At 37.0% G+C, this 26,862-nt stretch overlaps 1 protein-coding gene and 1 pseudogene across 1 annotated transcript in view; both read right to left on the reverse strand.

Moving 5' to 3' along the window:
• Positions 1–20,424, reverse strand: part of LOC110205119 (mitotic spindle assembly checkpoint protein MAD2A pseudogene) — a 112,651-nt pseudogene extending 92,227 nt beyond the window's left edge.
• Positions 20,425–21,754: 1,330 nt separating this feature from the next.
• UBAC1 (UBA domain containing 1) overlaps positions 21,755–26,862 on the reverse strand; it is a 35,270-nt gene continuing 30,162 nt past the window's right edge. Inside the window, exon 10 of the mRNA XM_020981867.2 lies at positions 21,755–26,545. Coding sequence (XP_020837526.1) covers positions 26,430–26,545 — 116 coding nt within the window. The 3' untranslated portion in view covers positions 21,755–26,429. The remainder of the gene's footprint in view (positions 26,546–26,862) is intronic.

Raw genomic sequence — 26,862 nt, forward strand, 5'->3', positions numbered from 1 at the left:
TCGTGGATTGAGGAGTCTGGAAACCTCCACAGCTGCCCAAGATTCAGTCCTCTGAAGCCTGCTCCAGGTTCGCTGTGGGCTGCGCTCCCAGCCCGGCATGGTACACCTTTCTGATCAGTTATCCAGGTTGTCTTGGGCTGGAAATTTGTTTCACTCTGTCTTTTTGTGAGTTCTGCTGCTTCAGAATTTGTTTAGAGCCATTTTTTATCAGTATTTGGAGGGGTTTGGAGGAGAGCTCAAGCAAGTCACTGCTTTCACTCTGCCATCTTGGCTCTGACCCCTTCCAATTTGGTTTTTAATTGGGTATTTTTATTTTTTTTCTTTTTCTAGTTTTTTTTTAGTTGTATGTCCAATTCATTGATATGCTATTTCTCCATTTTATTGATATAAATGTTTAGAGATATAAATTTTCCCTTAAATACTGTTTTGGATGCATCCCACAAATTCTGGCATGTTGTCTCACTCTTGTCATTCTCTTTCTTTTTTTTAACTTCATTTTTAAATTTAGGTTATACATGTATAGTCATGTTAAACATATTTCCATATTAGTCATGTTGTGAAAGAGAAATCAGAACAAAAGGAAAAAACCATGAGAAAGAGAAAACAAAAGAAAATGAAGACAATATGCTTCAATCTGCATTTAGACTCCACAGTTCTTTCTCTGGATGTGGATAGCATTTTCCATCATGAGTCTTTTGTTTAGAGACATTTATTACAAGTATTTGGAGGGGCTTAGGGGCGAGCTCAAGTAAGTCACTGCTTTTCCATCATGAGTCTTTTGGAATTGTCTTGAATCATTGTATTGCTGAGAAGAGCTAAGTCTATTACAGTTGATCATTGCACAATGTTGCTGTTACTGTGTACAATGTTCTGGTTCTGTTCATTTCACTCAGCATCAGTTCATGTATGTCCAAATTTTTCTGCAATCTGCCTGCTCACCATTTCTTTTCTTTTCTATTAATTTATTTTTAGTTTTCAACATTCACTTCCACAAGATTTTGAGTTTCAATTTTTCTCCCCATCTCTCCCCTCCCCCACCCCCAGATGGCATGCATTCTGAAATACCCCTTCCCCTAATATGCCCTTCTTCTATCACCCCCCCTTCTTTTATCCCCTTCCTCTTTTATTTTCCTGTAGGGTGGGATAGATTTCTATATGCCATTGCTTGTATATCTTATTTCCCAGTCACATGTAAAAACAATCTTTGACCTTTGTTTTTTAAACTTTGAGTTCCAAATTCTTCCCCTTCCTCCCTCCCCACTCACACTCATTGAGAAGGCAAGCAATTTGATATAGGTTATCAAATATATACTATTATGTAGTCATGCAATGTGACTACATAAGTCATGTTGTGAAAGACTAACTATATTTCCCTCCATCCTATCCTGCTCCCCCTCCTGCCTCTTTCTTGTTTACCTTTTCATGCTTCTCGAGTCTTGTATTTGAAAGTCAATTTTTCTATTTAGCTCTAGCTTCTCAAGAATGCATTAAATTCCTGTATCTCATTGAATGACAATTTTTTCCCCTCATAGATTATACTCAGTTTTGCTAGGTAGGTGATTCTTGGTTTCAATTCTAACTCCTTTGACCTTTCGAATATCATATTCCAAGCCCTCAGATCCCTTAATGTAGAAGCTGCTAAATCTTGCATTATCCTGATTGTGTTTCCACAATACTTGAATTGTTTCTTTCTGGCTGTTTGAAATATTTGCTCCTTGACCTGGGAACTTTCGAATTTGACTATAACATTCCTAGGAGTTTTCCTTTAGAGATGTCTTTCAGGAGGTGATCGGTGGATTCTTTCAATTTCCATTTTAAGCCCTGGTTCTAGAATATCAGAGCAGTTTTCCTTAATAATTTCTTGCAAAATAATGTCTAGGCTCTATTTTTTTTTATCATGGCTTTCAGGTAGTCCAATAATTTTTAAATTATCTCTCCTGGATCTATTTTCCAAGTCAGTTGTTTTTACAATGAGATATTTCACAGTCTTCTATTTTTTCATCCTTTTGGTTTTGTTTTATAATTTCTTGATTTCTCATAAAGTCATTAGCTTCCATTTGCTCCATTCTAATTTTTAAGGAATTATTTTCATCAGTGAGCTTTTAGACCTCCTTTTCCATTTGGCCAATTCTGTTTTGGAAGGCATTCTTCTTCTCATTGGCTTTTTGGACCTCTTTTGCCATTTGGATTAGTCTATTTTTTAAGGGATTTTCTTCAGTATTTTTTCAGTCTCCTTTAGCAAGCTTTTTCATGATTTTCTTGCATCACTCTCATTTCTCTACCCAATTTTTCCTCTACTTCTCTTACTTGCTTTTCAAAAAAAAAAATTTGAGCTCTTCCATGGCCTGAGACCAATTTATCTTTTTTCTTGAGGCTTTGGACGTAGGAGCTTTGACTTTGTCATCTTCTTCTGTCTGTATGTTTTGATCTTCTTTGTCACCAAAGTAAGATTCTATAGTCTGAGTTTTTTCTTGCTGTTTGCTCATGTTCCCAGACAATTGATTTTTTTTTAACTCTTTGTTAAGGTAGACTCTGCTTCCTGTGTGGAGGGTATAATGTCCCAAGCTTCAGGGGGTTTGTGCAACTGTTTTCAGAGATACTTCTAGGCACCTATAAGTTTTCAGTTCTTCCAAGGTGGTATGATCCAAGGAGAGGTGTGACTCCATTCCTGGCTTGTGCTTTGGTCTATGAGTGACCACAAGCACTCTTTTCTGCTTTGAAACTGTGAGGAGGGCATTATCTGCACTGTTGCCACAAGCTCAATCATGCCAGCATTTCTCCTCCTTGCCCCAGGACTGTGACCCACATCCAAGTATAGGCATAGCAAAAGATTTCTGCCTCAGCACTGGCAAAGAGATCCCTGCAATCCCCTTCTGATCAGCCATTTGATCCCCCACCATCTGTGGGCCAAGAGCTTTGGAAGCAGCCACCAACACCACTGCCCACAGGCTGTGCCAGAACTGGGGCTGTGCCAGGACTGGGGCCAAACACACTCCTCTCTCACCCAGGTCTGAAAGACCTTTCCTACTGACTTTCTAAGTTGTCTTTGGTGTTTGTGGGTTGAGAAGTCTGGAAACCGCCACAGCTGCCAGTGATTAAGTCTCCTGAGGCCTGTTCCAGGTGCCCCATCTTTGCCTGTGCAGCCCATGCTGAACTGTGCTCCTCTCCCAGCCTAGCACAACAGACCTTTCTCATCAACCATCCAGGTTGTCTTGGACTGGAAATTTGTTTCACTCTGTCTTTTTGTGGATTTTCTGCTCTAGAATTTAAGAGTAATTTTAACATGTATTTGGAGAGGTTTGGGGGAGACTTCAAGCAAGTCACTGCTTTTACTCTGCCATCTTGGCTCTGCCCCCTCCATTCTCTTTATTTCTTTAGGATTAGATTATTTAGTTTTCAATTAATTTTTAATCTGTTTCTTCAGTCAATTTATTGAATGTAATTTTATTTTATTATAATCTTAAAAAGACATATTTAATATTTCTACTTTTCTGCATTTGGTTGTAAGGTTCTTATGCCCTAATATGTGGTCAGTTTTTGTTTAGGTGCCATGTACTCCTGAGCAAAAAGTTATATTCCTTTATATACCCATTCAGTTTTCTCCAGAAGTTGACCATATCCAACTTTTCTAAAATTCTGTTAATCTTCTTAACTTCTTTACTATTTATTTTTTGGTTAGATTTATCTAGTTCTTAGAGGGAAAAGTTGAGTTACCCCATTAGTATGGTTTTTACTATTTCCTCCCATAACTCATCTAACTTTACCTTTAGGAATTTGGATGCTACACCATTTGGTGCATATATATTTAGTACTGATATTACTTCATTGCTCATGATACCTTTTACCTTCCTTATCTCTTTTAATTAGATCTATTGTTATAATTCAATAATGAAAAGTTCTTAGAAGTTACAGGTATCTTCCCATGTAGGAATATAAACAGTTTAACCTTCTTGAATATGTTATGATTTCTTGTTCATGTTTTCCTTTTTATGCTTGAGTTTTATATCTGAAAATCAGATTTTCTAAACAGCTTTGGTGTTTTCATCAGGGATGCTTGAAAGTCCTCTATTTCATTATTCATTTTTTTCACCTCAAGGATAATATTCAGTTTTGATGGATAGGTTATTCATGACTGTAATCTCAGCTCCTTTGCTCTCTGGAGTATCACATTCCAAATCCTCCAATCTTTTAATGCAGAAGCTGCTAAATCTTGTGTTATCCTGACTATGGCTCCACAATATTTGAATCGGTTCTTTCTAGCTGCTTGAAATGTTTTTCTCCTTGACCTAGGAGCTCTGGAATTTGGCTATAATGCTCCTGAGAGTTTTCATTTTGGAATCTCTCAGGAGGTGATCAGGAGATTTCCCCCACCACCACCCATTTATGTTTTACCTTCCAGTTCTAGAGTAATAGAACAATTTCACTTGATAATTTCTTGAAATATGATATTGAGGCTCTTTTCTTTATCTTGGCTTTCAGGTAGTCCAATAATTCTCTCCTTGACCTATTTTCCAGATCAGTTGTTTTTCCAATAAGATATTTCACATTTTCTTCTTATTTTTTTCATTTTTTCATTTTGTTTTATTGTTTCTTCTTGTCTCATGGAGTCATTAGCTTCCACGTGCCCAATTCTAATATTTAAGGAATTGTTTTCTTCAGTGAGCCTTTGTACCTTCTTTCCTATTTGTTCAATTTTACTTTTTAAGGAGGTCTTTTCTTCAGTGAATTTTTGTGCCTCTTTTTCCATTTAGCCAATTCTGCTTTTTAAGGAATTTTTCTCCTCAATGTATTTTTATGCCTCTTTTACCAAGGCATTGACTCTCTTTTCATGATTTTCTTGCATCACTCTCATTTCTTTTCCCAACTTTTCCTTTACCTCTTTTATTTGATTTTAAAATGCTTTTTGAACTCTTCCAGGAATTCTTTTTGGGACTGTGACTAATTCAGATTTTTCTTCGAGGCTCTGCATTAGTGGCTTTGATATTGCTGTCTTCTGGATTTGTGTCTTGATCTGCTTCATCACCATAGTAATTTTCTATGGTCAGGCTCTTTTTTAAAGTTAATGTTTGCTCATTTTTCCAGCCCATTTTTTTTTAGGCAATTGGAGTTAAGTGACTTGCCCAGGGTCACACAGCTAGTAAGTGTCAAGTGTTTGGTCTGAGGCCGGATTTTAACTCAGGCACTCCTGACTTCAGGGCCGGTGCTCTATCCACTGCACCACCCAGCTGCCCCCCAGCCCATTTCTTGACTTTCAACTTTATATTAAATTTAGACTGTGCTTCTGGGGTAGGGAGACATTGTCCTGTGCTTCAGGTTTTTCATGCTGCAGTTTTCAGAGCTAGTTCTTGGGGGTCTCTAAGTTTTTGGTGCCTCAAAGGTGGTATGATCTAAGGAGAGGTATGGTCACTGATCCCCTGCCCTGTACTCTGGTCTGTGACCAACCATAAGCCCCCTTTTCCACCCTAGAACTGTGACAAGGGTCCTGGCTCCCCTGCCATCACAAACATTAGCATGCTAGTATTCCTTCTCACCCTGGGACTTCAAGCTGGTACTGAGTATGGACAATGAAACAGAGTCTTACATTCAGTGACAGCAAAGGGACCCCTACAAACTTCTTCTGACCAATTGTCCTCTTCTCCTGTCAGGACTGAGAGCCCCCAATTTGAATGAATTCTTGAGGAAGCCAGGGAAACCAAAAGGCAGAGGGGAGGGGCCAGAGGATTCCAAGCAGTCAGTGGGGACAGTCAGTGCAAAGGCACAAAGACTGACTTGAGGAATCATGAATAGGTCAGTGTACCTGGATCATAACAAGGAATAAAAATTGGAAAGGTAGGAAGGGGCCAGTTGAAGAAGACTTCTAAATGCCAAATGGCATGTTATATTTGATCCTGGAGGTAACTAGAGCCACTAAACCATGTTGTCTTTCAAAACAAAAAACATAAAAATGATTGTTAAAAAAAAAGTAGAACCAAAATTTATTTTGAGACTTAAGAGCAGACTAACTTCTTTGAGAGCAGAGGCTTGTCTCATATGTTATCTATATTTCTTCTCCCTATCCCCACTGTGCCTAACCTGGTATGGGCCAGTCAGTCAATCAACTAGCATTTGTTAAGTACCTACTATATGCCTAGTACTATGCTAAGTGCTATACAAAGAAAGGCAAAAAACAATCACTGCTCTTAAGGAACCCACAGTCCAATGGGAGAGACAAATTGCAAACAACTATGTACAATTAAGATACAAATAGGATAAATAGGAAATAATCAATAGAAGGAAGTCAATGTTATAAGTACTTTGATACATCTATGGATTTATGGCCTCAGCAATGTAGGTGTTTACCACTTCACTGACACAGACTTCTACCCCTCCAATGCTTTTTGTGTTAAGGCAACTTGTAGACAATCTACAGTCATTTGAATATTTGGGAATTTTATGCAGGTACTTTGATAAAGAAAGTCAAACAGGGAGTGGAACTTTCCATGACCTCCATCTCAGCTGTAGGCAGCAATGGTTATACACTTGATCTTGTCATCACCCCAAAATGTTTAACTTTCATTTTCAGAAACTCTGATATTCCTTTGTCTGATCAAAGTAATGTATAATCATGCCCATCAGCTGGGGAATGGCTGACCAAGTTGTGGTATATGAATGTAATGGAATACTATTGTTCTATAAGAAATGATGAGTAGGTGGATTTCAGAAAAACCTGGAAAGACTTACATGAACTGATGCTGAGCGAAATGAGCAGAACCAGGAGAACATTGTACACAATAAGAGCAACATTATGTGATAACTGACTTTGATAGACTTAGCTCTTCTCAGCAATGCAAGGATCTAAGACAACTCCAAAAGACTCATGATGGAAATGCTATCCACATCCAGAGAAAGAACAATGGAGTCTGAATGCAGATCAAAGCATACTATTTTCTCTCCTTTTTTTGTTTGCTTTTTCTTTCTCATGGTTTCCCTTTTGTTCTGATTCTTCTTTCACAACATGACGAATGTGGAAATGTTTAATATTATTGTACATGTATAGCCTATATCAGATTGTATGACGTCTTGGGGAGAGGGCAGGGAGGGAGAAGGATAAATTTAGAACTCAAAATCTTATAAAAGTGAATGTTAAAAACTAAAAATAAATAAATAAAATCATTTATAATCTTCTGCTGTTTAGTCATTTTTCAGTTACATCCATCTCTTCATGGCTCCATTTGAGGTTTTCTTGGCAAAGATACTGAAGTGTTTTGCCATTTCCTTCTCCAGCTCATTTTACACATAAGGAAACTGAGGCAAGCAGAGTTAAGTGATTTGCCCAGGGTCATACACGTAAGTGTCTGAGGCCAGATTTGAAATCAGGAAGAGGAATCTTTCTGACTCCAGGCCTAGCACTCTATCACTCTGCCTAATGATCCTTATCCTTGTTCTTTCTACACACCAGGACTTTCATTCCTTCCACTTCTCAATTCTTTCCAAGATTATCACATTTCAACTGGCTATACTCTCCTCACTTTTCTTAATTTGACCCCATGTTGAATCAGTTTATTATACTGTCTTCTACTCTCAAATCTTTTGTTCCCTTGTCCTATTGCTGATCATGCATGGCCAAACTCCAATCCTTTGACCATTCATCTCCATCGGTCTTATTCATGTTCTGTTGAACAAAGCTGGAGAAAATTATAACACCACACTGCTTGGATTCACTACAAATTTGTGTTATCTGATCTCAATCAGACCTTCACTTCAGCAAGGCAATCATTCTAGTCCAACCTAATCAATTGGCTATCTCACTCTCCACAAGAGCTATTCCAAACTTTGTTTCTTGTCTAGTTACCCAGCACCATCTCCCCCTCTTTCTTTTTTCTAAGGACCTCACCAAGCACTTGACAGAAAAAAAGTGAGGCCATTCTCAAGACAGATTCTTATACTTGCGTGCTTAAATCCTGTCTCCCTTCTCCCAAGGATTACCCCAAATATCATCCCCCACTGTCCCTTTAATCCTTCCCTACTGCCTAAAAACATGCCCATGTCCCCACTGTCTCCATCCTTAAAAAACCTTCACTTTATCTGACCATCTCTCCTCGCTATGGTCCTATATCTGTCCTCCTCTTCTAAACTTCTTAAGAAGGCCATCTACACTAGGTACCTCCACTTGCTCTCTTCTTACTCTCTTCTTAATCCTCTTCAATCTGGCTTCTGACCTCATTACTCAGCTAAAATTCCCCTCTCCAAAGTTGTTAATAATCTCTTACTTGACAAATCTAATGGCTTTTCCCTCAAACCTCATCCCTCTTGACCTCTCTGCAGCATCTGATACCTATTGATCATCTCCTTCTGGTTACTTTTTTTCTCTACCTTTTCATGAACTATGTTCTAGTTATTATCTTACCTATCTATTTGCTCCTTCTTAGCCTTCTTTACTGAATTGTTTTCATGCCCACTAACCATGACTGTTCCCCAAGGCTCTGTCCTAGTCCCTCTTCTTTTGCCTGTCTTCTTTGGTAATCTCATCAGGTCCCATGGGTTCAGTTATCTCTATGCAAATAACATAGATTTATATATAAAGCCCTAGTCTCTCTCCTAAGCTACATCAACTGTCTTGAAGACATTTCATACTGTATGTCCCATGTACACCTCAAACTCACCATACCCAAAACAGAACTGATCTTTCCCCCCAAAGCATCCCTGATTCTAATCTTTCCTGACATTGAGGGCAACACCATCCTCCCAGTCATCCAGTCTCACAACCTCAGTGTCATCCTTGATTCCTCATACTCACCCTAAATTTCAAATCCATTGCTAAAGCTTGTTGTTGCTACTTTCATAACATTTCTCATATGTCTCCTCTTCACTCTCCCTGGTACAAGCCTTTGTAACCTCGTGCCTGCACTATTACAATAGCCTTCTAATTGGCTTTCCTGCCTCAACTTTCTCCTGATTCCAATTCACCTTCCACTTATCTGCCAAAGTGGTTTTTCAAAAGTGTAGGTATAGACTTCCCCTTCCGGGAGCCAAGACAGCAGAGGAAAAAAGTAAGTTGCTCTCACTCTCCCATATCAACCTCTGAAAGCACAGAAAATATTGCCCCAGGAAAAGCCCTGGAACAGCTGAACCAGGAGAAAGACAAATGCAGTAGTCCAGTAGCCTAGGTAGCTTGAGGGATTAACGGGAAAGGCCCCTCTTGCCCTGGGGGAAGGGGAACAGTAGGGAACCAGAGGCATCCCAGCAAGCTAGCGGAAAGCCCCACCTCAGCATACCAGGAGGAGATCCTGAAACCCAGGTGGTGTAGCAGGCAAACACCAACACCTGGACCCCTGAGTGCCTCAGTGAGGGAGGGGAAACCAGTGGAAATCAGCTCAGAAAACCACTAGGTGCCTGGGCATTCTACAGCAACCAGGTCTCCCAGTGCCTCAGCAAAAATAAGGGAAGCAATACTACAAAGGGCCCCAGGTGGATAAACACCCTGCAACATCCATCAGAAAGGAGCTGAAGAAAGTGAAAGAAAAGGAAAAGCAGGCATAAATTCTGACAACATTGTCAACAAACCCATATCTGGAACCTCAAAAGGGAATATGAACTGGTCTGAAGCCCAAAAAGCCTTCTTAGAAGAGCTCAAGAAGGATTCTAAAAGTCAAATGAGAAAGGTAGAAGGGTCCTCAAAAAATACAATTGGCCAACTAGAAAAAAAGTACACTGAAGAAAACAAGTCCTTAAAAATTACAATTGGCCAAATGGAAAAAAAAAGTACACTGAAGAAAACAAGTCCCTAAAAATACAATTGGCCAACTGGAAAAAAAGTACACTAAAGAAAACAAATCCCTAAAAAATACATTTGGTCAAATGGGGAAGGAGGTACAAAATCAATAAGAGAAAACAATTTGTTAAAAATTAGAATTGGGCAAATGGAAGCTAATGACTCTATAAGACAGTGAGAATTAGTCAAACAGAAGCAAAAAAATGAAAAGACAGATGAAAATGTAAAATACCTCATTGATAAAACAACTGACCTGGAAAATCGATTCAGAAGAGACAATTTAAAAATTATTGGTCTACCTGAAAATCACAATGGAAAAAAGAGCCTGGACAGTATCTTTCAGGAAATCATAAAGGAAAACTGCCCTGAGGTTCTAGAACCAGAGGGTAAAATAGCCATAAAAAGAACCCACCAATCATCTCCTGAAAGAGATCCCAAATTGAAAACACCAAGGAATATAGTAGCCAAATTCCAAAATTACCAGATCAAAGAGAAAATACTGCAAGCAACCAGAAAGAAACAACTTAAATATCATGGAACCATAGTCAGGATTACATGGGACCTTGCAGCTTCTACATTAAAAGACCATAGGGCATGGAACATGATATTCTATAAGGCAAAGGAGCTTGGATTACAACCAAGGATCAACTACCCAGGGAAAATGAGCATGATCTTTCAGGGGAGGAGATGGATATTCAACAAAATAGGGGAACTTGCAAACCACCCTGATAAAAAGACCAGAGCTCAGAAGAAAATTTGATGTTCAAATACGAGACTCAAGAGAGAAATAAAAAGGTAAACGGGACAGAAGGACACAATATGTTGTTAATAAAGGCAAACTGTTTACATCCCAACAAGGGAAGATGACACTTGTAACTCTTGAGAACTATATTATTATTATTACACTATGTTAAAGGAATATACATAAAGGGGGTGGATATAAGTTGACTTTGATGTAATAAAAAAAATCTAATCAAGTGGGTTAAATGGATCCAAGTAAGTGGATTAATCTGATCTAAGAAAATGTATTGAGAGAAAAGGAAAGGAGGAGGCAGACAGGGGTAAATTACATTACAGGAAAAGACACAAAAACCAATTACAGCAGAGGGAAAGAAGGGAGGGAGATGAGCACTGTTTGAATCTTACTCTCATCAGATTTGGCTCAAGAAGGGAATAATCAGTTAGGTATAGAAATCTAACTTTATAGGCAGTAGGAAGGAAAAGGACAAAGAAAAAAGGAAGGGGGATAGAAGGAGGGGAAGAAACAGTAAGGGTAAAGGGGAAGAAAAGGGAAGGGGTGGTGGTTAAAAGCAAAACACTAGTGAAGGGGAGAAAGGAAAAAGGAGAAAGAAAAGCATAAAAGGGGGGAAAAAGGATGGAGAAAAAGACACAGATAGTAATCATAACTGTGAATGTGAATGGGATGAACTCTCCCATAAAATGGAAGCAGATAGCAGAATGGATTAAAAACCATAATCCTACAATATGTTGTTTACAGGAAACACATTTGAAAAAGAGGGACACATACAGGGTAAAGGTAAAAGGCTGGAGCAAAATTATACTTCAGCTGAAGTAAAAAAAAGCAGGGTAGCAATCCTGATCTCAGACAAAGCAAAAGCAAAAATAGATCTTATCAAAAGAGATAAGGAAGGAAACTACATCCTGCTAAAAGGCACCATAGACAATGAAGTAATATCATTACTAAACATATATGCACCAAATGGTATAGCATCCAAATTCTTAGAGGAGAAGTTCAGGGAGTTACAGGAAGAAATAGACAGCAAAACTATACTAGTGGGGGACCTCAACCTCCCCTCTCTGAACTAGATAAATCTAACCACAAAATAAACAAGAAAGAAGTTAAGGAGGTGAATAGAATATTAGAAAAGTTAGGTATGATAGACCTCTGGAGAAAACTGAATGGGAGAAAGAAAAATAATTTTTTTCTGGTGGTACATGGCACATACACAAAAATTCACCATGTGCTAGGACATAAAAACTTCACAATCCAGTGCAGAAAGACAGAAATATTAAATGCATCCTTTTCAGATCATGATGCAATAAAAATTATATGTAATAAAGGGCCATGGAAAGACAGACTAAAAAATAATTGGAAACTAAATAATCTAATCCTAAAAAATGATTGGGTCAAACAACAAATTATATTATAAAAAATCAATAACTTCATTCAAGAGAATGACAATGATGAGACAACATACCAAAACTTATGGGATTCAGCGAAAGCAGTTCTTAGGGGAAGTTTTATATCTCTAAATGCTTATATAAATAAAATAGAAAAAGAGGAGATCAGTGAATTGTGGATACAACCAAAAAAACTAGAAAAAGAACAAATTAAAATTCTCAATTAAATACCAAATTAGAAATATTGAAAACCAAAGGAAAAATTAATAAAATTGAAATTAAGAAAACTATTGAACTAATAAATAAAACTAAGAGCTGGTTTTATGAAAAAACAATAAAATAGATAAACCTTTGGTTAATTTAATTAAAAAAGAAAGAAAAACCAAATTACTAGTATCAAGAATGAAAAGGGTGAAGCTCCACCAAAGGAAGAGGAAATTAAAACAATAATTAGGAAATTTTGCCCAACTATATGCCAACAAATTTGACAATCTTAGTGAAATGGATACATATTTACAAAAATAAATTGCCCAGATTAACAGAAGAGAAGTAAATACTTAAATAATCTCAGAAAAAGAAATTGAACAAGCCATTGATGAACTCCCTAGGAAAAAATCTCCAGGGCCAGATGGATTTACATGCGAATTCTATCAAACATTTAAAGAACAATTAATTCCAATACTATAGACTATTTGGGAAAAGGTGAAGAAGGAGTCTTACCAAATTCTTTTTATGATACAAATATGGTGTGATACCTAAACCAGGAAGAGTCAAAAGAGAAAGAAAATTATAGACCAATTTCTCTAATGAATATAGATGCAAAAATTTTAAAAAAATATAGCAAAGATTACAGCAACTTATCACAAGAATAATACACTATGACCAGGTAGGATTTATACCAGGAATGCAGGGTGGTTCAATATTAGGAAAACTATCAGCATAATTGAGCAATCAACACAAAAAACAGAAACCACATGATCATCTCAATAGATGCAGAAAAAGCTTTTGATAAAATACAACACCCATTCCTATTAAAAACACTAGAAAGCATAGGTATAAATGGAGTCTTCCTTAAAATAATAAATAGCATCTACTAAAACAAGCATTTCAATAAATAGGGGTGAAACAAGGATGTCCATTATCACCACTGTTATTCAATATTGTACTGGAAATTTAGCTTTAGCAATAAGAGAAGAAAAAGAAATTGAAGGCATTAGAATAGGCAAAGAAGAAACAAAGCTATCACTCTTTGCAGATGACATGATGATATACTTAGAGAATCCTAGAGAATCAAGTAAAAAACTACTTGAAATAATAAACAACTTTAGCAAAGTTGCAGGCTATAAAATAAACCCACATAAATCATCAGCATTTCTATATATTACCAACAAAGCCCAACAGCAAGAAGAAGAGAGAGAAATCCCATTTAAACTTACTAGACATTATAAAATATTTAGGAGTCTACCTCCCAAACAAACCCAGGAACTCTATGAACACAATTACAAAACACTTTTCACACAAATAAAATCAGATCTAAATAATTGGAAAAACATCAGTTGCTCATGGGTAGGCCAGCTAATATAATAAAAATGACAATCCTACCTAAGCTAATTTACTTATTCAGTGCCATACCAATCAAACTACCAAAAATTATTTTATAGAGTTAGAAAAAATAATAACAAGATTCATTTGGAAAACAAAAGGTCCAGAATATCAAAGGAACTAATGAAAAGAAATGCAGGGGAAGGTGGCCTAGCATTCCAGATCTTAAATTGTATTATAAAGCAGCAATCATCAAAACTGCTTGGTACTGTAAGAAATAGGGAGGTGGATCAGTGGAATAGGTTAAATATGCAAGACACAGTAGTCAATGACTATAGTAATCTATTATTTGATAAACCCAAAGACCCCAGCTTCTGGGATAAGAACCCACTCTTTGAAAAAAACTGCTGGGAAAACTGGAAAAGAGTATGGCAGAAACTAGGCATAGACCAAATCTCACACCATATACCAAAATAAAGTCAAAATGGGTTCATGATTAGATATAAAGGCTGATACTATAAGTAACTGGGAGCAAGGAATAGTTTACCTATCAGATTATGGAGAACAGAAGAATTCATGACCAAACAGGAGATAGAGAACATTATGAAAAGCAAAATGGATAATTTTGATTATTTAAATTGAAAAGTTTTGCACAAACAAGCAATGCAACTAAAAGAAGAGAAGCAGAAAATTGGGAAAGAATTTTTACAACCAGTATCTTTGATAGGGCCTCATTTCTAAAATAATAGAGAATGAATCAAATTTATAAGAATACAAGCATTCCCAATGATAAATGGTCAAAGGATATGAACAGGCAGTTTTTAGATGAAGAAATTAAAGCTATCTATAGTCATATGAAAAATGCTTTAAATCACTATTGATTAAAAAAATTCAAATCAAAAAGACTCTGAGGTACCACATCACACCTATCAGATTGGCCAACATGACAAAACAGGAAAATGATAAATGTTGGAGAAGATGCAGGAAAATTGCAATACTAATGCATTGTTGGTGGAGTTCTGAAATGATCCAACCACTCTGGAAAGCAATTTGGAACTATGCCCAAAGGGCTATAAAAATGTTCATACCCTTTGACCTAGCAATAGCACTTCTAGGGCTATATCCCACAGAGATCATATAAATGGAAAAAGGACCCACATGTACAAAAATATTTATAGCAACTCTTTGTGGTGGCAAAGAATTGGAAATTGAGAGGATGCCCATCGATTGGGGAATGGCTGAGCAAGTTGTGGTATACGAATGTAATGGAATACTATTGTGCTATAAGTAATGATGAGCGAGTGGACTTCAGAAAAACCTGGAAAGACTTGTATGGTCTGATACTGAGTGAAGTGAGCAGAACCAGGAGAACGTTGTACACAATAACAGCCACATTGTGTGATGACTAATATTGATAAACTTAACTCTTCTCAGCAATACAAGGATCTAAGACATCTCCAAAGGCCTTGCATTGGACAATGCTATCCACATCCAAAGAATGAATTATGGAGTTTGAATGCAAATCAAAGCATACTATTTGCTATTTTTTTTCTTCTGTTGTGTTTTGTTTCCTCTTTCTGGTGGTTCCTCCTATTAGTTCTAATTCTTACTTACAACATCACTAATGTAAAAATATGTTTAATAAGAATAAATATGTATAGCCTATATCAGATTGCATGACCTCTTGGTGGGGGAGGGGGAGAAAAATTTTAAACTCAAAAGCTCATGGAAGTGATTGTTGATAATTCAAAAAAAGTTAATAAAAAAAGTGAAAGAAAAAGAGAAAAATAAATAAATAAATGCCTGACAAGAGTAAAAAAAAATCTATTTGAACCTTAATAAAAACAGGTCACCATACTGAACAAAGAAAAAAAAGTGTAGGTATAGCCATAGCACCCCTACTCCCACTCAATAAACAACTCCAGTGGGTCCCTATTGTTATTGTTCATTCTTTATTTTCGGAGAGGACCAATGACATCATGAGTGATGTCTTGAGTTAGATTTAAGTGAAACAAAGTTGTATAATGTCATCAGCCTCAAGGGCAGCTAGGTGGCACAGCGGATAGAGCTCTGGCCTTGGGAGTCAGGAGGACCTGAGTTCAAATCTGGCCTCAGATACTTCACACTTACTAGCTGTGTGACCCTGGGCAAGTCACTTAACCCTGATTGCCTAACCAAAAAAGCAAGGGAAAAAAAAGTCATCAGCCTCACTCCCTCTTCCTGAGTCATGGTAGTCCAGTGTCAGGATAAAAGTCAAGATGATTGGAGATGGCTCAGAGTACAGTGGATGACCTTGGTATCTTAGATGCTTAACCAAGCTCTAAACACTCAGTTGGAGCATGCTTGGTGTAGACATCCCTGTAACTCACCAACAGATTCGAGGTCTGTCAGTTCAGTTACCTTCAACATGGCTTAGCTCATATACCAAGATAGTTTACCAGGGTGTGGCCACTGAGAACACAAGAGCTTCTTGGGGTCACGAGTGACAGTTGGGTGAAGATGGACACCAAAGGTAAAGGAGCAGCCCTGAAAAGTGCTCCCTATTCCCCCCATGATCAAATATAACATTCTGTTTGGCATTTAAAGCTCTTTGTAATTAATCCCTTCCTACATTTCTAGGTTTCTTACACTTACTTTCTTCTGTGCACTCAATAGTCCAGCAACAGTGACAGTGGGCATACTTGCTATTTATCACATTTGGCACTCCCATCTCCCAGCTCTGAGTCTTTGTACTGGTTAGAATGTTCTCCCTCCTTGCCTGGCTTAGTTTCCTTGGCTTATTTCAAGAATTAGCTCAAATTTCACCTTCTACAGAAGAGCTTTCCCAATACAGACCCCCCTCCCCCCTAGTCATTCCCCTCTCAGATTACTTTTTATCTACCCTGTGTACGTATGTGTATATACATATATATATACACACACACACACATACATATATATGTATAAATATATATACACATGTGGGTGGTATGTACTTTATTATTCTGTTTGTCTCTATCATTAAAATATGAGCTCCTTGAGGGCTGGAACTGCTTTTGCTTTTTTGAATCTTCAGTGCCTGACATCTATAAACACTTAATAAATGTTTGTCGACTGACCAACTGATCCAATTTCATAGCTAATGCTCAGACTTTTTACAACTTGGTAATTATCATTTGTAGGAAGAGCAAAAACAGGTTTTTAAACATGCTCCATAAAGACGGATAGACCTTGAATCCTAGATTCAGTGCTAAAAGGTACTTCAGATCATCTAGTCTAATCCTGTCACTTTATAGATGAGAAAACTGAGGCCCAGCACCACAAAACTAGTTAGTGACAAAGTGAGGACTAGGCCAAGGTTTCATGATTTCTAATCCAGTATGTTTTATATTGCATCCTATTGCTGGTTGGGCATCAAGGAAAATATTAAAGAATTAGAGTGATGACCTCACTTGATAACCCAATTATCATTGTGCTGAAGCAGAAAACTAAGAGGATCATGGTTTGAATCCTCTCTCTTGCTACTGATCAAATCCCTTAATTCTCTAGGGCTCAGTTTCTTTATCTATAAAAATGAGAGGTAGGACTTGACTCTTAAGCTCCCTTCCAGTTTTAAATCCATTATATTGTGATCAACCATCTACCAGGGATACAAAGTACTTACTGTGTGCCAAAGATACAAAAATGAAACCATTTCTTCCCTTGAACTTGCATACTTTTCTTTCTTTCTTTTATTGCTTTGTGTGTGTGTGTGTGTGTGTGTGTGTGTGTGTGTGTGTGTGTGTGGTGAGGCAATCGGAGTTAAGTGACTTGTCCAGTGTCACACAGCTAGTGAGTGTGAAGTGTCTGAGGCTGAATTTGAACTCAGGTCCTCCTGACTCCAAGGCCCTAACTCTATCTATTGCAAGACATAGCTGCCCCCTTAAATACTTTTAAAATTTGTATTTTTGAATACACTTAACCTCTTTGGGAGATCTCACTTCTAAAAATACCTTTAAAATTTAGGCACTGTACAGTGGAGGACCTGGGTTTGAATCATAACAGCCATCTCTCTGAAACTGTGTCTTCATCTGTAAAATGACTGTGTTAGACCACTGTAGTACCAGCTCTTGGTATTCAACACCTTCTCAGCTCCCTCAGTTCCCTGTTTCCTCTGAATGAAGGGCTGGAGGGCTGAACAATCAACTCCTCTCAAAGCCTTCTTTTACAGAGGGCTCAGAACTTCCATGTAAACTCTTTATTTTCCATCAGTGGTTTTGCTTGGACCAAATTTCTTAATCTGAGGTCAGTGAACTTTTTTTTTTCCTTTCAAACCAGACTGCCAAAGGAGTCCATGGCACAAAAAAAGGTCAAGACCATCTGGACTATGAGATGATCTCTTAACTGTCATTCCAGTTCTTAATCTGTGATCTTACCTAAGGGTTGGAGCCTTTCAAATGACTAATGTCACTGATCAGCATCTAGCTGGATAGCCTAAAGTATTGCCAGGTGATTGAATACTTTCAAGATTTATCACCTCTTTCCAATACACACACACACACACATATGTTTGGCAACTCTCCAGCTTTATCTCATGTTCCTCCTTCACAGAATTTCTGCCCTTCTGACAACCTGTTCATTTTTCTGACCCTTAAATGTTATGACGTTCTGCCTCACTCCTTTGTTCAGTCTGTTCTCTTTGCCAGGAATACCTTCCTTTTCCTCTTTAGTTATTAAATACCTTTCTGTATTTTACAGCATAATTCATCAGCATCTATAAAGCCAACTCCTCCATGTGATGGGGTGTAGCCCAAAACGAGGTCTTCGCCCCTTGACCCAAAGAGAATCTGGCTCCCCTTTGTCTACAGGCCCCAGCCCCTCATCTCCCTTTGAAAGCCTTAGCCTACCTTTCAATCTCATTCAGATACCTTTCAGCTCCTTCATTATCTATTTCCATTGTCTATTCAATCTCTTAGACATTCCAATTGTAATTCTCACCCAGACCCTTTTTCCAGACCCTTCCCTGGTCACACAAAGTATATAAGATCTACTCCGGCCCCCATTAGGGGCTGAGAATCTCATGCCTACAAGGTGAGACCTTTTCCAGCCAGCTCGTCCTTACGGGCATCACTTGGCCTATGTGATTTGTTACTAATAAACTTTTCCTTTGGCTGAAGAAGATTTGAGTTGAATTCTTTCAGATAGGGCCTGGCACCATGATCTTAGGATTCTCAGCACCCCAAAACCTCTAGACCTCTTCCCATGAAGCCTTTCTCTGATCCCCAATCAATAACGACCTCCTCCTCCCCACCCAGGCAATCTATGATGAAATATGCTACTGACTTCCTGACAGAAGTGATAGGCTTATGGTATAGAATTCTCTCTCTCACCACACACACACATACACACACACGCACGCGCACACACACACACACACACATACATACACACCCCTCTTACATTTTAGAAATGACCAATGTGGGAATTTGTTTTGCTTGATTGCATATTATTTGTTACAGAAATTTTGTTTTTGTTTTTCAGTGGGAAAGAAGGAGGTAGGAAGAGAAAATAAATTTTCATTAATTGAAAAAAAATTAAATTTAAAAAAAAAGCAATGATCTCCCCTTCTTGAATTTCACACTATATATTATGTTGTAAGTCTCTGATACATGCTGGTGTTTTATCTCTCTACCAAACTTTAAATCTTACAAGTGCAAGGATCCTGTCTCCTCAGGGCTTAGTATGGTACTCTACATACAACAGGTATTTAATGTTGGTGGAATGAACCTTTCTAGTGGCAACTTACCCAGAGCTTGAAGAACAGAAGATTAGTCACCACTGCAGACCTCCCAACTCCAAACTTCATTCATCCATGTTAGCACCACTCACCATCTCCTCTGAGGGAAAGTGAGTTCCAGGCAACAACAATCCTAAGAAACTAAATTGTTTCCAAATCCCATATCCTGTAGAATCAGTTAGTTCTGTGAAAATCTAACAAAGGCCAGATCTCTCTAATCCAGGGGTGGGGAACCTGTGGCCTCGAGGCCACATATAGCCCTCTAAGTCCTCAAGTGCGACCTTTTAACTTGAAGTTTGGATTCAGTCAAAGGGCCACACTTCAAGACCTAGAGGACCACATGTGTCCTTGAGGCCTCAAGTTTCCCACCCCTGCTCTAAATCCATCTCTCCTATAGGTAACTAGACATGAACTTGTGGCTGAAAAAAAAAAAGACCCAATCTCATTAACTATACAATGAACATCCAGCCCCTTCAATTGATTCTATACATCAGCACTTTCAAAATAGGCTATGGGTATAGGAAACCATTCCTTTATTCTAATACCAGGTTCTGCCCAGCACTGCACAGCAACACATTAGGAATCTTTTGGCTAGGCTGACTACACCCTGAAGTGCTTTCATTCAAAACCAAACTTCAACAAAGCCAGGTCAGTAGTCACATACACAAGTTGAGACTCATCCCTAGCTCTAGTTTTAGGTTGAGGTTTATCCCTAGGGCTGGTTTTAGGTTGAGGTTGAAGAAGCAGCCACCTATTTGTTGAGATATGAAAAGCACTAGGAAGCTGGCTACCTGGCCCCAAAATCTCCCCTGTGGGCCTGTAGCAATTCTTGAAATTCTAAAGCATTCTCCCCTAGGGATATGCTTTTATCTATCATTATCACCTTATGTGAATTAAAAACACTCAGAAAAATTCTCAAGACAACTAGTAGCAAAGAAAAGGCTTTGAAAGTAGAGAGGGTGGATGAAAATTGAAACTCTGGGCATTTTTCCAGGAAGGCAGGCCTGGGTCAGCATTAGTGCACAAAAACTAACTTGGCCGGCTTCACAACTTTGCTTTAGCAATTCCAGTTTATTCATCACATAACATCGAGGCCTCACCCTAAAAGAGAATTTTTAAAAAGCAAGATAAGACAAGTAAGAGCCTACCAGACCCATTTCCAGGCTGTAACCTCACTACTTCCAAATTCGCTCATTTCATTCAATCTATGTGCAATAGCCATGGCATCAATCATACGGCGACTCCCTATTGCCTAATTGTGCTAAAATTTAGCATTTGTGGGTACCAGGTCCCATTACAACTTCCATCCCTTTCTCTCACTTTATCCTGCATAAACAAAACTACACATAGGACCCACCCTTTACTATTCCCCCACACCTGTATTAACCCTCTTCATTAGTTTATACCTGTCCTCCATGATTCATCAAAAACAACAACCCACTGCTTCCAAGCAGGTTTTCTGATTAACCCAGATGCACCTATCATCCAATACCATCTCACTGCAATCAAACTGTTTATGTAGTTTATGAAGTTACTTTGTGTAACTTTAACAGTATTATACCTCCTAGCTTAGATTCATATATACATTATGACAGCATCTCACAGAGCACAGTCCCTCCTTGTCACTGTTCACTAAATATTTTATGATATTTTTCAAAACAGCTATAATTCTCTGAAGTTTTTACTTTAAAAGGAATACTCATCTACAACACCAAATAGGTTGTACTATGAAAAAGGGAACTATCTGGTAAAAAAAAAGATTAATTTTTGATACTTCATTTCATTTCCTAAGTGTATAAAAGATTCAGTATTCTCAGACTACATCCTATTCAACATCTCTTTAGTAACACTTGCACAAAAAGAAAATGTCGACTTAATGACTTACCAATTTGTACACATAAATACTACATTTTAGTCAAGAGAGATCAGATTATTAAAATATGGACTTTTAAAAGTAATATCTCTTGCAAAAAAATTACTAGCAACTTATATAATCAAAAAACTTTCACTTTAATATGTCAAAAATTTGCAAGACACCTATCAACACAGCGTCAGTCAGTGGTGGGGGGAGGGTAGAAGGGGCAGGGGAATTAAGACTCAGTAATAATTCTAGTCCCCTAGCAAACTGTGTTAACATAGTTTATGACTACTACCAAGGTTGGAACAATCTATCATATAAACATGTGTCACCTAGAAAATTTCTTTAAGTAGCTGAAATCTGACTTTGTTAAAACTCAGCTCAGTGGATTATTAATATTTGCTTTCTGGAGGCCAGTGGTATTAAAAAAAATACACACCAAATCAATTCAAATATTTATCATTAATACTGGTTGTATAACTAAATCATGCTCCTACCACCATGTAGAATGAACTCTGAATTCTAGAGTTTTTGCTATACTCACCCAACTTTAGCTGCTCCAGAGTAACATTAAATCTTAAAACAAGTGTGTATGCCACAGTATCACTTTCATATAAAAAGTATGACATACCAAACCTATGCAATTATTTTTATAACCAGGTGAAATGAAAATGCAGCACTAGAGCTACCTTGTAGTCACTGCAAATCACATTCTGATATGTTTTATTAAACCAGCAAAATATTCAAAGTCATCTTTAAAAAATAATATACAGGCATCACCAGCAGCTGTTAACATTTCATTTGGTAGATGTTTATACATTGTTCTCCCCCAAAACCTCTGAACACCACAATGGTACAAAAACAATAACCAAATTCAAGTTGAATTTAATGCATTTACATTTATCAAAAGTTCTTCCTTCAATTTCAGCCAGGGATTGGTATGTAAGTGTTTAGATTCTAGGGTTGGGAAACTGTTAAAGAGGTAAATATAATATCCCAATTACAACTATAACCTTTTGTTATTAGTTAAGACTGGGATACTAATAGAACAAGTTTTAGCAAATGAAATGCACACTGGATAACCTGAATTTTCAGAGTAAATTAATAATCTCTGATGAAAAATGCTCATAGGCAACAAACTATTACCATTTTGTGTAGCAAGCACAGGCTTGATTGTACAAAAAGGGGGGGGGGGAGTAAAATTTCAGACTGGTGAGAATTTTACCAATCTTGTAAGCACTCAAATAATAAAAAGAGCCAAGAGTCACTGGAGCAAGACAGCTGCTTCAGTAAAAACCACTATTGGAGAAGCCTACAATTCAGTTAGAGAGGACATCTGGGACTAGTCCTTGATCCCATCAATATTCTCAAAAGGTTTATTTTTTAAAATAGAATTTAAATAGCCCAGTCACTTTTAGACAACTGAATCAGTTCTTCAGAACATAAGGAATTATCTTTTCAGACTTAACCTTGGAAATCAATGAGGAGAAAGTTTTAACCCAAAAGACTGTAACAACTACAAGAAAAGGGGTATTAGATATGGCTGGGTGAGGTGCTCTGCATGTCTTCTTTAGCTCCAGTAATAATATCAAGACATCACAACTAGAACTGCCTGAGAATATAACTTTGAAAAAACAAACAAACAAACAAACAAACAAACACACTTCCTGCTGTGTCCTCTAGAGGTGAAATATGGGAATAGTCCATTGCTATGGTGGTTTTTCGTACCGTAATTTGGTGGATACCATGTACTACTTGGTACTCCCCAACTCAGGCATCAAAGATCTCATCTAATGGTATACAGACCTTATCAAGACTACAAACATTTCTCTCAAAGTACATATAAATTCTAAAATTTAGACCCACACCATAAGTTACCTTATTTTTGCTTACATTCATAGTTTTTACACCAAATCCTGTGGATTCTTTCATTAGAAGATACCAATCAACAAGAAAGGAGCTCTCACTGGACCTGCCTCTGTTGAGGTTGTCTGACAAGTTAATACCAAGTAACCAATGTTTCAGTAGTAAAATGATTACTGGCTTTTCAAACTATATTGCATTCCCTACAAAGTTAGTATAAATATGAAGCCCTGAGAACAAACTTTCATATAGAACACTTCTATTAAAAATATCAAAGCTTTGTGATCTGACAAAATTATAAGTTTTATATATATATATATTAAATAAATAAATACCTTTCCATAATCACATGTAAATATCAAAAGGTAATGATTGTCTATGTCAACCAAAGGGATGGTAGAGAACAAATATAAGAACAATTCAAAAAGAATCAATACTGTTGAAGATTCATTAGCTATTTTCTTAGTCTTCCTTTCTTTTTCTATATCTTCTCTTCTTTTTAAGATCAAATAGTGCACATTCCCACCCTAGGTCTGGCTTGAATGATGCACAGACATGTGGTCGAAGTGGCTTTAACTTTTGATTCAGTAAGCTGCATGTTAATATTGCTATGTATGCTAGACTGAACTCTGAAGTTGTAAACATAATTCTTACATCCCTTTCCATGGACAGAGAATATCAATTTTGACAGTGCACTTAACTATATTCTTCCTGCCTACAAGGTCCCCCACTGGAAACCTCCTCCTATATCTGCCAAATCCCAACTCAAAATTTAGTACAAGAATTTTAAAAATTCGCCATCAGTAACATACGGAATTACCAATATTCCAAACACAGTGGAAAGAGCATAAAAGGTAATAATTGTTTGGATGCGATTTTCATGGCTCCTCTCCAAAATCTGCTGAATTGGCCACCTGACAGACATACCCTTAACCCTGATTGCATACCAAACAGGTATGTATACTAATGATTTGATTTTATTAGCTTCTTATGTGGCATTGTCTGATAATTTAGTTTGAATCTACATGAAGTCCTTATTCACACCGAGCCTTCTGCAAAAGACTATATATCTCTAGAATATTGTTTATTTTCCAGCAACTGGAAGCAATTAGCTCTACCAATTCAAGTAATGATCTTCAGAAGCTATATAGCCCAAATAGTAATTTGTCCTTTTGAAGAGACACATCAAATCAACTACCTTTTAGTTTTTCCCTATCAAATATTTAAAAGATTAACATTCTAAAACAACTTGAATTAAGTTTAAGCAAAAAAAAATACACACACACACACACAAAACCTGAAACATTTGCTCAGTTTGGGGATATTTTAAAGATGCAGTACTTCTTTAGCTATAAAACAGCTTTCTTTTCATAGTAATTCCAGTTTATAGAAGCAAATTAAGAGTCTAGAATAGACTTATGAAACTAGCTAATTTTCTTAATCAGGGCTCTTGAAAATCTGTATACAGAAAGAACAATGAACTCAGGAAATTTTCACAACCTGGGAGAAGAGGTACTTTAATAAGGGTTATTGTGTACCATTTGGATAAATTTTACACAAAGAATCATTTTGTAGTACAAAAGAAAAATTCCCATTGTACTAAAAGCCAAACTTTACATTGTAACATGGATTTTGTATATCTAAGATATTTTGTTCTTTTGTAAATATTATATAGAGTCAAACAGGTAACGTGTTAGTACTTTGTAAATTATCACTAATCATTTTAGAACTATAGCATTCTCCCTACCTCCATCATTTTTTTTTTGAAGGAGGAGAAGGAAGTGATTCCTCTTCAGAGGTGAATATATCATTAAATTCCTCACTTATATGGTCAGTCACTCTTTGCAAATTGGTCAGATGCTAAAAATACTGACTTGTAAACTTACTTTTTTGAGGGGGAGAAGTACCGGGGGAATATTATTCTCTATCAAGGAAGAAGAAAGAAATGAAAATCATTTCTTCCACAGATTTTCAAGTTAAAAATAAATGAATTAAGGACTTTGAGTTAAAAAAAAAAACACCAAACTCCCAAGGGATCACTTTTAAGTCAAAGCATAGAGGAAAAATAAGAACAAACTATTAGAGAACAGATACGTTGCAACACTTCATACATATGTTCAGGAGTGTCTTACATACGTCTTTTTTTCCAAACAAACAAATACGGGAACCAGAAAATGCCTAAAAGGGCTGCAAAAATCATTCTTGATATTGCAGACCTAAAGTTTTAAATCTAAAACCATGAAAATACCTGGTCAGTGAGATAAAAATGCTCTTCTACAGACTGGTTAACTAGGACTGTCATCTAGCTAAGCTCTCAGCTACAAGACTTCTATATTCATTGGCTATTTATGGAAGAATGGTAACTCCACAATGTGTAAGCCAACTAATGCCAGATAATATTTAGCAGCCAATAATCAAGGCAAATATGTTAGAGCATTAAGGCAGATGTTATTTGGCTGCCTTCAAGAGAATGTTAGTAACCAAAACATCCTCAGAAGACAACTACTTCTGGCAATTACAATGAACAGAGTTGGGGTTTTTTTTGTTTAAAAATCTTTTTAAAGAGGGCAAAGAGGCAGAAAAGGTATTAGCTTAATGCCTGTAACAGAGCTTGCTTTTTCTTAAGATATATGCTAGGGGGGATGTGGGGAAATTATATTCTAATGATTTTTAAATTCATTAAATTAAAAGAAAACAGCCTTTTTACCATCAAAATGTGTCTATATATTAATAAGATCTACCCCTGAAAATACTGAAAATATTAGTGTGGCAAAATGAACTGTTAGACAAAAAAATACTGCATCTTTAATATAGTGAAATGTGAGTTGCTTAAAGTAATGTAACACTTTTTCTTTGGGTACTAGAACAACACTAACACAGAAAATAGGAAAAAGGAAAACTATTTATTAAAGAAATTTAACCTATGAATTAATCTACTTAAATTAGTATGTCTGACGTTAACAGCTGAATTGAAACATGCTCTCTCAAATAACATCTAGATTTTAAAATCAAACTCTAAAGGTCAATTCAAATAGCATTTCATTTTAATAATCATAACTTAATACTCTTTAGAGATGAGTATATCATTTAATTCCTCACTGAAGTGGTCAGTCACTTTTTGTAAACATCAGTCAGATGCTAAAAATACTGACTTGTAAACTACCCTCACAAATTCTTTTTTTAAAGTAATAAGGTATAAAACCAGAGCAGTCATTATTGTCTCAAACAATCCCATGTAAGTTGCTTGCATGAGTATTTTTTGAGATATGGATTTTTTTTATTCAATCTAACTGAATGCAAACCCTTCTTCCACTACCAACAAATCCATAAGGCAACTACATTTCCAGCTGGCCCTAAGCTACACTCTTTCTTGTTTAAGAAGTATAACCGAGAGGGCCTCTAGCCAAATACCAAAAGCTACTTTTCTTCTCCTCCCCCCAAATCCTCAGCTCCTTCTTCTCTGAGGAACCTGAAGCTGTGGGCAGCGGGAGCAGCAGAGTAGAGGGGTGTCCATCCCCCTAGGTGCGGTTCAGTGTCTGAAAGATCCTAGAGATCTGAAGCATGACAGGTCCTGTCTCAGGGTCATTCATCCACTGGGTGCTATTTAATGGGTTTTCAAGCATATCTTCAAATGCTGTGGAAAAAGGAAGAACAATATTCACTTCATGATGTCTTGAGTAAATATTAGTAAGTATGTAGTGCTTGTGTTTTTTTAAAAACTACTTTCTAAATATAAAGGGGACATCCTTAGATATAAAGAGTACATATACAGATCAATCACAGAACAGTAAGTGTTTACTATATGCCAAGTACTGTACTCTGAGCTGAGGATACAAAATGAAAACCTCCACCTTCAAGTAACTGACATTTCATCAGAGAAAAGAACATATGTAAGAGTATGTATCAAATAAGGAATGGGAATGGGAATCAGATCTGTGATTTCGTTTGTGA

Source organism: Phascolarctos cinereus, unplaced genomic scaffold, assembly GCF_003287225.1.
Source record: "Phascolarctos cinereus isolate Bilbo 61053 unplaced genomic scaffold, phaCin_HiC Scaffold_2;HRSCAF=192, whole genome shotgun sequence".
NCBI classification, from domain to species: Eukaryota; Metazoa; Chordata; class Mammalia; order Diprotodontia; family Phascolarctidae; genus Phascolarctos; species Phascolarctos cinereus.